Source organism: Vipera ursinii (assembly GCF_947247035.1).
Source record: "Vipera ursinii genome assembly, chromosome: 1".
NCBI classification, from domain to species: domain Eukaryota; kingdom Metazoa; phylum Chordata; class Lepidosauria; order Squamata; family Viperidae; genus Vipera; species Vipera ursinii.
The window spans coordinates 168,422,822-168,437,817 of NC_139512.1; the positions used below are offsets into that span (position 1 = coordinate 168,422,822).

Below are 14,996 nucleotides of genomic sequence, written 5' to 3' on the forward strand. Positions count from 1 at the left end.
CAAAATTTTACCATTTCTGATGTTTCAAATCATTACCATTTGTCCTCGAATGCCAGGAGGACCTGTGCTGCCTTGTGGTCCTGGAGAACCAGGTGGACCGGTTAAGCCATGTGGCCCTGAAGTTCCTGGAGATCCCTGTGAGATACATTGATATGGTCAAGAATGTCCACAGAATGGAATATAAAGTCTTAAAAAGAGTATTTGCTTAAGGCAGTTACTTACTGAAGGCCCTTTTGTACCTGGGGAACCATCTGTACCTACAGCACCCTAAAACAACACAAAACAGATATGTATTAATACAATTCCATCAAGCATAGTCAGGGCTTTTTTTCTCATAGAACGCTCAGAACGGAGTTCCGGCACCTTTTTTGGATGGAACCTTGTAGGGTAGGCAAGGTGAGTTGTATGACATGTATGAGTTCCGGCACCTTTTTCTTTTACAAAAAAAGCACTGAGCATAGTTATTCCTATGTACCTATTTGACTGAAAGATCACATGCAAATGTCAATTTCTTATGTATCAAGTGATTTAATTTCTGAACAATATAGACTGGAGTATTTTTCATGATGAATAGACACTGGCAGCTGTTTAATATCAATTCCAGTTGGTCACAGATTAGAATTTTGTGGACATCTGTCCTTTGATGGCAACTACCCTAAAACCATGTAGTAAAAATATTAAGAATCTTAAGATTCTGACCTAACTTCAGTTATTCAGGCTTAGTTAAAAATGAACAAATTTATTATTACATAATCTCTCATGGGATAGAGTTTGAAAAAGTGTCATCATAAAATGCTTAGTCATTAAGGTGCCACAGAATCTTTTATTATTTCCACTGCAATATGAATTAAAGGTGCTATTTGCTTAAAACTGACATAAAAGAAGTGGTAAGAATTAAATACAACAACCAGGCTTTGCACACATATTGAAGAAATAGATTCCAAAAGGTAAGTAGGTAAGGGTACATCTTTCAGATAAGAAGTTTCAAAGTATACAAGTAGTCCTTGACGTACCGACCATAACTGAGCCCGCAATTAACACGCGTCGTAACTCATGTTATTGTTAACTGGGCCATCATGGACCTGATCGTTTTATGACATTTTTTGTGCCATTTGTTAAGTAAACATGGTGACTGTAAAGAAAACACAATGGGTGCTTTTTTGTTGGAAAATGGAAGCAATTGCCGGTATCTGAACACCTGACCATAGGATGCTGCAAATATCTGTAAATGCAAATGGGTTACTTAGGGCCCAAAATGCAAGGGGGAATCAGAACTAATGAAGGCCCCTTCTTTGGGGCCCATTGTAATTTCAAACGATCGGTAAGTGAGCTGTCACTAAGTAGGGACTACTTGTAAAGTAGGTATTTTAAATGTCTAGATGTCTTAATGGCTTAAGATATCTCCCAACTTAAATGCAAACAGTTTCAGGTTTTTGGAACTTGCCTATTCTGGGGGACTCTTACAGATCCCTGGAAGACTGTACGTTTTAAGCAATTTCTACAACGTAATAGAATGTCAGAAGATTTCATTTGATCTACATTTTTAAACAAACTGACCTATTTCATATTTTGTGCACAGCGATTTGGATCAGAAAGCTTATCCTTCAGATTCTCTACTTCTCCAGAATTTGTGATTTAGTTCCAAGCAAAAAATAAACCAAATAAACATACATCCATATGGAAAGTACCATTAAAAAGCATACAGTGTGGAAAGATACAAAGAAAAGGCTTATTGGCTGATATATAAACTTCCAGCTACTGCACATATATCTGACTATCCTAAGCAAAGAAATTATTGAACCATTGCTTTAAGCTACATAATGCCAAAGTAGTTTTTTTACTTTCAAGCCTTTTCTGACTGTCCTTTGACACTGTGACTAGATACAGAACATGGTATTCCCTGATATAAAAACTGGGACATGCTAAGTATTCTCTTTTATAATCTGTGCCTCTGATTATGTGATTACAACTATCTTTAACCTTTTTTTACAGTCCATTTCAGATTTTGTTTGAATTATTCTCCATATTCTTTTTTGTGAAGACAATGCATAATTTTTTTCCATATGCATGCTATACTTCTATCTCTGTATATTTATGAATGATGCCTAGGAGCAAGTCAGCAATGAATACCTCCAAACTTAATTTATGATAGTTTGAAAAACTTACAGGAAGACCAAATAATCCTACGGGACCTCGGGTGCCTGTTTCTCCTCTTGGTCCTTGAGGACCTTCTGGACCACGTGCACCTGTGGGACCAGCTTCACCCTGAAATTCCACATTAAAAAAGAAAATAGAAATAACAATATTAATACTAAACATCCTAACAAACATATTACGCATTAACTAAGGTTCTTTTTTTTTAAAGAAGTGCTTATTTGAATTTAAAATTTATAGAGTGTCTGCTCCTAACTAGTCCTCATAATTATCTGAATCTCCCTAGGTAGTCTAAGTGTGGAATACAATCTTACCCTGGTGCTAATGAAGTATGAAGTCTATCTGGATTTTATATAAGGAATGGTGGGTTGCCATTTTGTCCTTTAGCTTAGCACAGAAATAAAATGTCTTCAGCCTAGTCACATGATCTGATCAAGAGTCCATTCAGACTCATATCTAGTCTCTGAATTCACCATATTAGGTGGGATTTTTTTTTTAAAAAAATGGGTTTTTCCCCTTTTCTGTTGAACTGTTTTGTTCTATTACATTATAAAATCAAGTTACTTTTGAAAAAGTGAATTCAAGGCGTTTCCTTATACAATGAGATAAATAATTTTTGTATATTGAAATTAGTGTAATAGACAATCCACTATTTTATGTCTAAACTTGGTTGCTACTGCTGCTACCTTCTCTTCCTCATTTCCTCCTCCTCCTCCTCCTCATTTTACTTTTTTTTTCTGCTAAAGACCACGGGGATCTGTGGGTGATGTGACACCATAATCAGATGGGAGCTGAGATAGAACTGATGGCTCTTTTTGAAGAATGACCTTTGCATAGTAATTTGTTTAATTAAAATAGGTATGAGAAACCCACTGGAGACATTGTAACCAGACATTGTTTGGCTAAAAACATATTAAAACTATTATTGTTATTCAGTGTTTTACTGTAAAATTTTGGCATGATGATTTTGGAAGATTCCTGGAACTACAAAAATGGGACTGGGAGCCATATAAAAGGCTCATATGCTCTATCTATGGCATTCATAGACAAATTATGTTAATGACATGCTATTAATAAATTGGAGATAGGATTATGGAAGTATGTGGTGATTGTCAATGTAATTTAATATCATTCTACTGATCAAATAAATAAAAAACAGAAAAGTTATGCCTTTCCTTTAGACATTTGTTAATGTTTGGGGTTAGTTTATTATATATATTTAGAGAAGTTATTATTTGATTCACTAAATTACAGCCCTGGCAATTAAGTTCTTCTTCAGTGAGAATTGCCAACTGTAAATACATAATACATCTATTGGACTTATTAGTTTTATCCTTTCTCTCCAAGACTATGGTTAACAAATGTTTGCTATGCTGCATAGGATTTCATAGGCACAGAAAACTTCAATCCAACAACTATTATTACACTTTCCCACAAAAATACATTGGTACATCTTTCTTCACATATCAAAGATAAAGAATGTCTAGGAGAAGAGACATAAATATAATTGATAGCAAATCCAAGAACTTTAACTACATGATATAAGTGACCAAATCCTACAATGATTGCCAGATTGCACCTCAGAAATTTAGCTCTTAAAAATTCTCAGAGAGCAAAAAACAATGAAACAAAAATTTCTCCTCAGCTCTTCTACCAGCCTGCTTTACCTTTGGAGTCTTGTTTAATAGGAAAAAAATAGTGCAATGCACAATCTAGGAGTAGTTATGGCTACAGTCTGCTTTCTCATTGTACATTCCCAGGGAACATATTTTACAGTATAAATGCTAGTCTCCTCCAGGTCAAGCTCAACTTTTGGTGACTCCATGAACACATTGTTTCCTTGGTAAGAATACAAAAGTTATGTAATTTCCTTCTTCCTTTTTAAAAAAAAAAACAAACAAACTTCCCAGTTCAGTCTATAGCCTTGTAGTTTTCTTGTGTTCTCCTTATCTGTTTCTAACAAGAGCTAACTTTCCTTAGGTTTTCAAAATCAACCAAGATTTGGAGGGTCTAATTGAGGACTTCAGCTGTACACTGCTGTCTGGGCCTACATCAGGGTTTCTCAACCTTGTCAAATTTAAGATATGTGGACTTCAGCTCCTAGAATTCTCCTGTCAGCATTCCCAAATTCTGAGAGTTGAAATCCACTCATCTTACATTTCTGAGGTTGAGAAAAGAAAATGGCCAGGTTCCCTTTTCTATCACAACGGTTTGTTATGTTCAATGTGAGTTTCTGTATTCTGCAAGGAGTTGACACAACACAACACAGCAGATCTGTACACAATACTTGATTAGAACACACCTTCCTCAACAACAAGGGAAAAGCTATTTTTGAAAAGAGCAGACAGCAACCCTAACTTCACTCCCTCACATGCAAACATCCCATCTAGAGGAATAGGGAATAATCTGCTTCTGGTATTCAAGAGCAGCTAAAGAAATCTATTAAATAAGACAATTTATTTAGGGCAGTTTTTCCCAACCTGCACTTTCAAATGTGTGAGGCCAGCAACTCCCTAAATTCCCAGCTAGCAGCACCCCTGGCTGGAAATTTTGGGAACTGCAATGCCAACCCATGGAAGATCCTCCAGTGTCAGGGAATATTTTTTTCTATTCCAATTTTTTTTACACTAAATAAGCTCTCTCTTGTCAATTTTGTTTAGTCATTGAAGCTGGGAGGAGAGGCATTAACACTCCATGAGAAGCAGACAGTTAATGACACCATATAAATGAGTAATAAATTCTGGCTGTTCTCAGGTTTTCTGCTATTTATTATGCTGTGGTACAGCATCCAAGAAGCACTGCCAACATCCATTTAAATAGATTGCATTTCCAGCTGTTTCAGCTTCCTAAGGGATGTTGCAACCAGATCTGTGCAAATAAGTAACATCACATTTACAATAGTAAAAAATAAATAAAAGGATATATTGGGAAGTAAAATTTATTTCATCTAACTGATTATCTCTACGTGACTATCTCAGAAACAGGCCTCTTCACTTCATAACTGGAGTACATGTGATATACTTGCTTGTCCTTGGTTCACGCCCATCTCCTATTTCAAATTACATCCATCCACATCTGGAGCTACAACAAAATACTTGACTAACATACTTTTTGCACAGTTCATTTAAGTGGGGAGTTCAGGGCAATATTCTCATAAAACAACACTGTTTTCTGCATGCTAATATCTCCTGCTTGGCTTGTCCTCCTACTAGTTAAAAAAGATGCGGCAGTAATAGGTCATTTGGGGTCTCAGGGCCAGAAAATAAATGCTGAACAAATGGCATTTTGTCGGAACTCAGGCTTAATCAGTCCTGTACAAACCAAGTTTTAGGAACTGATAATAAACCCTTGTTTACTCTTTGTGTAATGTTGACTCTCCCCCAAATCATTCAAAATCCTGGCAAGCAGGAGAATCAATCTAGACCTAGATCATGAGAAATAAATTAATTAAAGGTTCTTTCAATTCATTCATATCTACTGAATACATGTTCCTAAAAGTGGGATCCCTGGGAGGGTTTATTCCTCTTTTCCAAAATCTGAATATGATAAACTGTTATCATGTCACCCCTAGTCCTTTTCATGTCTAGTTTAATGAAGAGAAGGATGAGGGGTGACATGATAGCCGTGTTACAATATCTATGGGGTTGCCACAAAGAAAAGGGAGTCAAGCTATTTTCCAAAGCACATGAAGGAAAAGAAGCAATGGATGGAAACTAATCAAGGAGAGGAGCAACCTAGACCTAAGGAGAAATTTCCTGACAGTCAGAACAGTTAATCAGTGGAACAACCTGCCTCCAGAAGTGGTGAATGCTCCAGCATTGGAAGTTTTTAAGAAGAGACTGGACAACCATTTGTCTGAAATGGTATAGGGCACAGGTCTGCAACCTGTGGCTCTGGAGCCGCATGCGGCTCTTTCAGCCGTCTCCTGCGGCTCGAGTCCTCTGCCATGTGCAGTCCAAAAAAAAAGTGGGACTAAAAAAGTTCAAACAATCAATTCAAATATGCAGGGTAGGTGCATATCTCGCCTTAGCTCCACTCTTCAGTCAAACCCTGTTCTGCGCATGTGTGCATGTGTGCATGTGTGCATGTGCACACATTTTTTGTGGCTCCCAGTTTTTCCTTTTGTTAGGGAACCGGTTCCGAGTGGCTGTTTCACTGTTTCAGGTTGCTGACCCCTGGTATAGGGCTTCCTGCCCGAGTAGGGGATTGGACTAGAAGACCTCCAATTTAAAAGATCATGGTTGCAAGAACTGGATATATCTAGTTGGCTGATTAAAGGCCTGTACATATGAAGAACGGTTGCAGGAACTAGATATGGCTAGTCTAGAGAAAAGAAGGACTAGGGATGACATGATAGCAATATTCCAATATCTAAGGGGCTGCCATAAAGAAGAAGGGTCTCCAAAGCAACTGAGAATAAGACAAGAGCCAATGGATGGAGACGAATCAAGGGAAGATCCAACCTAGAACTAAAGAGGAATTTCTTGATAGTTAGAACAGTTAATCAACGGGACAGTTTATAACATCAGAGGAATAATATCTAAATTAAGAGGCTTTAATTATGAGAAATCTTATTTCCTACTGTCATTCTCACTATGGAACGTATCCATGTGTGTGGGTGTGCCCCTTTAAGTCAGTATTGACCCCTGGGGACTGCCTGAACAAATTCCTGCAGTTTTCTTGATAAGATTTCAGAAGTGTTTCTCCTTGCCTATTTTCCAGGGCTGAGAGAGAATGATTGACCAAGGTCACCCACCTGCCTTTGTGCCTAAAATGGGATTAAAATTCACAATCTCCGGCTTTTTAGTTTGATGCCTTAATCATTATCTCAAACTGGCTCTTCCATGGAATACACCATTTGCATGAAGATAAAGTCTCCTACAAGTTGAGCTCTGTTCCTGATGTCTGTATGGACATGTATATCTTGTTTCTTAGCTGCAATATTGAAAAATTATATTATCATCTTCTGTAAGGTTTTTTTTAAAAAAAAATCTCTGCCTAGCCTGCATTTCTTGTTGACTTTCTATTCAAGTACTAAGTAAGTCGATTTGAGGATCAGTCCAGGCTGATCAAGGGCTATCGCCAATTAATCCATAACCAATTAATATTTTTTTTTTTAAAAAACCACTTACCTTCATGCCAGGTATGCCAGGAAAACCTGGTGAACCAGCTATACCAAGAGGACCCTACAAAGAAGAGATGTTGAGTATCAGTGAGAAAATCCTTTAAATATTCTTGCAAGAGCATGAATTAAAACATTCTTGCCTTCAGAAATTGTGGGCACTCCATCACTGGAGATTTTTAAGAAGAAGCTATACCAGGGGTAGGCAACCTCAGCTCTTTTATGACTCATGGACTTCAACTCCCAGAATTCCTGAGTCAGCATAGCTGACTCAGGAATTCTGGGAGTTGAAGTCCATGAGTCATAAAAGAACTGAGGTTGCCTACCCCTGGGCTAGACAGTCACTTGTCTGAAATGGTATAGGTCAGGGGTCTTCAAACTCGGCCCTTTTATGACTCATGGACTTCAACTCCCAGAATTCTTCAGCCAGCATGCCTTGCTGAGGAATTTTGGGAGTTGAAGTCCATGAGTCATAAAAGGGCCGAGTTTGAAGACCCCTGGTATAGGTCCTCCTGCTTGAGCAGGGGGCTGGACTAGAAGACCTCCAAGGTGTCCCTTCCAGCTCTATTCTATTCTATCATTCTCAGTGCGGAAGGGAGCTTTAAGGAGTAACATATATAGAAATAAAATGCTTATTTCATGTACAGCTTTCCTGTGGAAAAGGAATGGTAAGATTTCGGCTATAATTTTATTACTAATATTTAGCAATGCAATGGAATGGTATATTCTTTCATGCCCAGAAAAGTTCTGTGCATGGAATAACGACCCTCAAGTCAGATATGGATAACATTTTCATTGGATTCTCTTTTCACATTTTTTAAGAATGAATGTAGACATTTGTTTTTTAATGTGGGACAAAGTGAAAGTGACAAATCTCTCTGTTAAGGATTTAACTCAGTGCATCTGCGCATTCAGTCAATCAGTCATTGGATCAGGATTGTCACCTGCTTTTATCAGACTAATTCCTGGTCCTTGAACAACAAGCACACTGAAAGAAGAAGAACTTGACCGCTTTCCATGCTGGGAACTAATGCAGCTTCCAAATTTGGGTGATATAGAAAGCAAGCATTTTTCCTGTTAATTTCTGTAAAAGAACATGACAAAAATCCACCAATTTATAGGCCGAACCAAAAAAAAAGTGATATTTTTTTTAAAATGGTTGTAGAAGAAAGTGAAAATGGCAGGTTTATCTACCCTGATCCTGTTTTCTCAGGATGACAACAAATGACAACATAGATTTTGAAAAATAATGTTTTCTGCTTCAGTTTAACAGATAGTCACTTCTGTGGGAAATAATGCTAATAATAAAAGTGAAGGCCATATAACTTGAACAGTCTCAAGACAGTGAAAACCCCAAAGGCACAGATTATAATGCAAAGTTTCAAAGAACTAAGAAAGGATTAGATGAATGAGTTACCTGAATATTAAGGGGGGGGGGAAATCCTGAAGGGGAAATTTTACAAAAGTTTACAGCGTGCCGTCACATAGTTTGATAGTGTAAAGCTGTTTTGTTTTTGTTTGTTTTTTCCCCTTAGCCAAGAGCTGGTGCAGAAGAGGTATATTGGGATTTTACTTTGAGCAGTTTTGTCCCTTGGCCATGCCATGTTTTTAAGCAACACTAAAAAGGGATGATGAATGCTTTCTGCAAATGGTTGAAAGTCTATGCTGCTACCAAAGATTTCCTCTATGTGGTTACAGGAAAAGAAAGTATTCTAATCTGGATCATGGCAGAGCAAAACTTAAATCTCCCTTCCTTATGAAAAAGTCCTAATCTGCTCCTTACCCTTCATGCCAGTTAATGGTTTAAAGGTCAGACATATTACATTAACCCAAGTGGTACTCTTTTTTGTTGTTCTGCTAATTTTGATTCACTTTAGACAAAATGCTTTTGGCAGCAACAGAGCAACACACAAATATGTTTGTCTTCTACTCTAATAAGACACTTTAATGGAGCTCTACTATTACTGTTTTTCTGTATGAATGCAGCTGCGAGAGTTCTGTTGGGAATTTCCCGACACTCCCATGTTACACCTCTGCTCCGTGAGCTGCATTGGCTTCCAGTTGTCTTCTGGGTGAGATTCAAGGTGTTAGTAATGACCTACAAAGCCCTACATGGCATGGGTCCGGAATACCTTGGGGAGCACCTGCGGCCGGCGTCAACTTCCCTCCGCCCAGTACGCTCCCACAGAGAGGGCCTCCTCAGGCTGCCACCGGTCAAAGAATGCCGACTGGTGGCCCCCAGGGGGAGGGCGTTCTCTGTGGGCGCGCCGGATTTATGGAACCATCTTCCGGTCGAGCTCCGGATGGCGCCTGATCTCCGCTCCTTCCGGTGCGATCTCAAAACCTACCTTTTTGAACAAGCTGGCCTGGCCTGATGGGATGGGGTTGGGTTTTATAAATCGGTTTTAACTTTTTAATGTGTACTAATTTATTACGGGCATTGCTGTTTAATTACTTTTTAATTTTTGTATCTTGTTTTTTATTATGTATTGCCCTTTTCACCGCCCTGAGTCCTTCGGGAGAAGGGCGGTATACAAATTAAATTAATAATAATAATAATAATAATTAAGCTCAATGGTCAGTGTTTGAAGTATGGAATCTTCAAACTTGGGAGCTGAGTCAGCTGAGACATCTGTCAGTTTCACTTTTTTCCACATTGAAAAAATATATTCTATATTCATTCATAAAGAAATGTGAAAAAAGAATCCAATGAAAATGTTAACCATTCCTGACCTGAGGCCACTCCTACATCCCCTGTAGAAGTGAAAAGGAGACAGAATTGGATTGACCATTCTCCTTAAATATTTTACTTTCACAACATAGACTTACTGACTTTGAATGTCTTAGTGCTTGAATGTCAGTGCAAGTCAAGTTGCGGAGAGGGAGAACAAATCTTTAGTACTGTTCAGCGCTTGCAAAGGATGTGCCAAGTTCCATCCAAAGATTGGAGCAGAGGTATAATAGGAAATGTTGCATTCCATGTTTTCTTGAATGAAGAATCACACATCAGAGTCATTAGCAGAACTTAGTATCACTGTATATCACTTTCAAGACAATGCAGTCCATGGACAGTAATCAAACACGTACATCATACTAGCCAGTTTTAACTTGAATATAAGTATTGGACAGAGTCTGTGCTACTATTTATTTCTCCTACAGAAAAGAAGAATATCCTTTTTTAGAATAGAATATAGAATTCTTTATTGGCCAAGTGTGCTTGGACACACAAGGAATTTGTCTCCAGTGCATAAGCTCTCAGTGTCCATACAAGCAACAAGTGATAAATCATGATCAAAATCATAAAATACATTCATCATAAATTATAAGATACAAACTCACCGATAGTCATAGGATACTTACTAAGCAAACAACATAAATCATAATAGGATACTAAATAAAGGCAATAGTCTTATGTTTTAGTCATAAGAAGCTAAGGAAATAGGTAATAGGAAAGATGAAAAGATGAGAAGGATAATAGGTAATACAGTCCTACTAGGTAGTTTGACATCCTAGGTCACAGGTCTGCAACCCACGGCTCCGGAGCCGCATGCGGCTCTTTCAGCTGTCTCCTGTGGCTCCCAGTCCTCTGCCACGTGCAGTCCAAAAAAAAAGTGGGACTAAAAAAGTTCAGCCAATCAATTCAAATATGCAGGGTAGGTGCATATCTTGCCTTGGCTCCACTCTTCAGTCAAATCCTGTTCTGCGCATGTGCGTATGTACGTGCATGCGCACACATTTTTTGTGGCTCCCAGTTTTTCCTTTTGTGAGGGAACCAGTTCCGAGTGGCTCTTTCACTATTTCAGGTTGCTGACCCCTGTCCTAGGGCATAGACAGTGTGGTGGGAATTAGTAATTTAGCAGAGTGTGTAGCAGGGACATATAGCCCTATGTAGCATCGTAGGTCAATTCTTCTGGCTTCCAAACAGAGAAAGATTTCTATTTGGGTTATATAATGCTTTTTATTTGTTTGGCTATTCTAACAGAATGCTTAAGCAATCTCTGGACAGTGTTGTGCAGCAATCATAAATTTTTCCAAATCCTTTCAAATGTTCACTAGTCCCCTGTGATTTCTTTTTCTTTTCCTTGGCTGACTGGGCTCTTCTTGAAGAACAAGATGCATATTCCAATATAAAATACTGTCCCAGGTAAAGGATATGTCTCCTGGCAATCTTAATAGGAAGAATGATTTGTTCCAGAAATGATTGGCTATGGGAAAATTATTTGTTTTCTGGCCTTGTGTTGAATTTTATTCAAACTATCCCTGCAAAATCTCATCTTCTTTCAAGTTATTAGCCATTTGAGTCTTCCTTTAGAAAGCTGGAGGCAAAAAAGCACAGTCCACACACAAAGGATTTAGGGGAATAACAATAATGAAATCCCAAAAGGGAAATGAAAAAAAAGAAACAACACAGCAAATTTAGTCAACTGAGTGTCGACAGTAGATAAAACACTGTGCATTAGTTGAACCCTGTAGCCTATGGATAGCTCAGATTCCTAATCCAGATCAAGAACATCTTACCAGAGAAGGGAGATTTAACTTATTCTCCTTCATTTTGCTACTGAATTTTATACACTTTCACACCTAGAAGAATATGTTTTGAAGCAAGACCGAAGATAGGCCTGACTCGAATGCTAGTGTTTGGTTATATGTTTCAAATTCACTTGAACCATAAATTCAGCTTACATTCATGTGAGGGATAGGCTGCAATGTTTTATATATATATATATATATATATATATATATATATATATATATATATATATATATATATATATATATATATATGTTTTTCCCCACGTAGAGTTGAAGGTGTAAGAGCGAATGACCAAAGATCCATATATATATATATATATATATATATATATATATATATATATATATATATATATGTATGTATGTATGTATGTATGTATGTATGTATGTATATTAACAATGAAGTCCATTTGTAGCCTCTGGGTATTTCTACGACCAATATTTGGGCACAAATAGAATAGATCTAGAGCAGTATTTTTCAATCGTGGCAACTTGACAATGTCTACCTTCAACTCCCAGAATTCCATGCTGGAGAATTCTGAGAGTTGAAGTTGACATATCTTCAATTTCTCAAGGTTGAGAAACACCGATCTAGGGAAAGTCCAGGATTTGCAGTGATTTACCAAAAAGTCAGTTTTAGGGGAAAAGTTCCTTAGGAACCTGAAGAAGAAGATTTGGACAAGCCCAGTAGCCATTGGATTTGCTGTTGGGAAAAGATCAGAAAATAGATAGAAGATAAAATGGAGACAAACCACAGGAAGTGAAACAATTAAATACTTCTGAATGTGATGTTCTGTTTCCTTATGCTCAAATCACATTTGCTTCAAATTTCCCAATCCTTCTCTTATTTTAACAGTCATTCACACATTAATGTAAACTTCTACTGGCATTTTTATTCAGTGACAATATGACTCACTCTACCCAACACACTTAGTTTTTTTCCTGACCTTATGAATATGCCCATTGGTTGTCAGGCTGACTCTGCTTCAGCCAGCTCTGGAGACAGATGAAAGCAGATTTAATTTGGAATTATCTAACACTAATGATTATCAGTCATGTGTATATGTGTACATATCCACATATTTTAGTTTACCATGTATTTCCTTTGTTTTGCCGTTTAATTTTTTTTCTTTCACAAAGTATAAAATAATGGTTATTAAGTTAACATTACTGATTCATGGCCAAATCCATTCTGGACATAATTAACGACATATTAACTTGGAAGGCAGAAAGGAGGGAAAAAAGATCTAAGCATGGTGATTGCTGCGACAAACGCTAGGACCTGCTTGGAGGTACTCCACATTTTTTTTTTAAAAAAAAATGCAGCTTCCATCATATTAACTTACAAGCTTTCTACTGGTTATCTGAACATCAATCTGACCTCTGTATTACATCTAAAGTGGATCAGGTCCTTAGAATGCAGTGATGACACTGCTCATAATGCACCCATGTTCACCCCACTAACATGCACATCCAGAAAAGATTCCTTTGGTCATCAGGCTGAGGCTTTAAAAAGGCCTCACTATGGCATGATGAGACAATTTTGGAAAGAGAATTGAGTACATTGAGAGGCTCACATTTGAAGACTTAATTGCCTTGTGGGGGTGGGTGTCTTTTGAAGAGAAATTTCAGTACACAAGAAGGGATGGTCCTTTCTTCTCTAGAGATGTGTTTTTTCCCCAATGTCTCCCTGCACACAGCAATTATGGCTTTAAAAGTTGTCCACTGCTGCCAATAAAAACATCTTAAAAGCCTAGTTGTTTTACACAACTAGACAGCTGTGGGCCAGATGGAAACAGCCCTCAATGTTACATCTGGTCTATGAACAAGAGGATCTATTTAGAGTGAAGAAATTGGTGGAATCAATACAAGAGTAAAGTAAGTACATTCCACTAAACATTTCTTCTTTATTAGGAAGAAGCAACAGTAGGTATGAGTTGAACTTGTTTAAATATTTCCAGAAAGGAATTAATGAATAGTAAAGCTGGATGCTTCCTCAATCTTAACTCTTGTACATCTGTTGGATAGCCAATAATAGTGGCATTTTGTCAATTACTTAGCATGAGGATCCTCAAGGCTCCTGTCTGATTGGTTACATTTTTTTCTATTTTCAATTATTTATTAGATTTTTATCCGCCTGTATTACTTTATAAGTAATTCAAGATGGCAAATGTATGATGCTTCTTCCTCCTCTTTTCTCCCACAACAACTACCCTTTGAGGGCATTGGGCTGAGGGTGACTGGCCCTAAGGCACCCATCCATCATTCATGCCTAGGGCAGGACTAGAACTCAAAGTCTCCTGGTATCTAGGCCAGCATGTTCACCACTACATCAAACTGGCTCTTTCTTTTCCCTCTACTTTACAAAGAAGTAAATAAATAATCTAGGTTAAATGAATATTTTATAGGTTTTGGTCTGAATTTGGCTGGTCAACTGTTCCTGATGCCTGCAGAGGCTTCCCATCAACTGTTGTAAGATATTGTTTGTGGAAGTGCTGAACATAGTTAGAAATTGTTTTGCCAGAAAATGTAATTAACAGCTTGTTCATTGTCTTGTTTATGCAAGAAATAAAGTGGTTTCTTAGTTCTCCTTTCTTTTTTTTGCATTTCTGAACAAAAAATTAAATTTAAAATTCTACATTTTTTTTGGCAAACTTTAGTAACTGTGTTATCCTCATATCTAATTTCCATTACCCAAAGAAAACATTTTAAAGGAACATTTAAAGGACATCTAACCTATTTTTCCATGTGTTTACAGACGGTAGTGGAGTAAGTGTAGGTAAGGGTTCTCCAACATGTTCAATACTATTAAACACCCCCCCTAAGGTTGGATGTGATTATCCATTGTTGTTGTTGTGATACTATTAGTTAAAGTAGTATTTATTAAATTGTTTTCTTACTTTCTCATATTTAATGTTTGGGGTTGAACAATCTAGAAGAAAGAAAGAAAGAAAGAAAGAAAGAAAGAAAGAAAGAAAGAAAGAAAGAAAGAAAGAAAGAAAGAAAGAAAGAAAGAAAGGAAGGAAGGAAGGAAGGAAGGAAGGAAGGAAGGAAGGAAGGAAGGAAGGAAGGAAGGAAGGAAGGAAGGAAGGACACCACAAGTCTATCACATACTTTGCACTAGGAGAGAGTAAAGTAAAGAGTACTGTTTTGTTGAGAGCATGGTTCTGTAAAATATCTTAATAAA

At 37.4% G+C, this 14,996-nt stretch overlaps 1 protein-coding gene across 1 annotated transcript in view; it reads right to left on the reverse strand.

Annotated features, from left to right (window-relative positions):
* COL5A2 (collagen type V alpha 2 chain) overlaps positions 1–7,334 on the reverse strand; it is a 51,413-nt gene extending 44,079 nt beyond the window's left edge. The window contains exons 1-4 of the mRNA XM_083350497.1: positions 7,287–7,334; positions 2,167–2,265; positions 223–267; positions 37–135 (exon numbers count right to left, since the gene is read on the reverse strand). Of these exons, the coding sequence (XP_083206623.1) occupies positions 37–135; positions 223–267; positions 2,167–2,265; positions 7,287–7,292 (249 nt within the window). The 5' untranslated portion in view covers positions 7,293–7,334. The remainder of the gene's footprint in view (positions 1–36; positions 136–222; positions 268–2,166; positions 2,266–7,286) is intronic.
* Between the last annotated feature and the right edge of the window lie 7,662 nt (positions 7,335–14,996).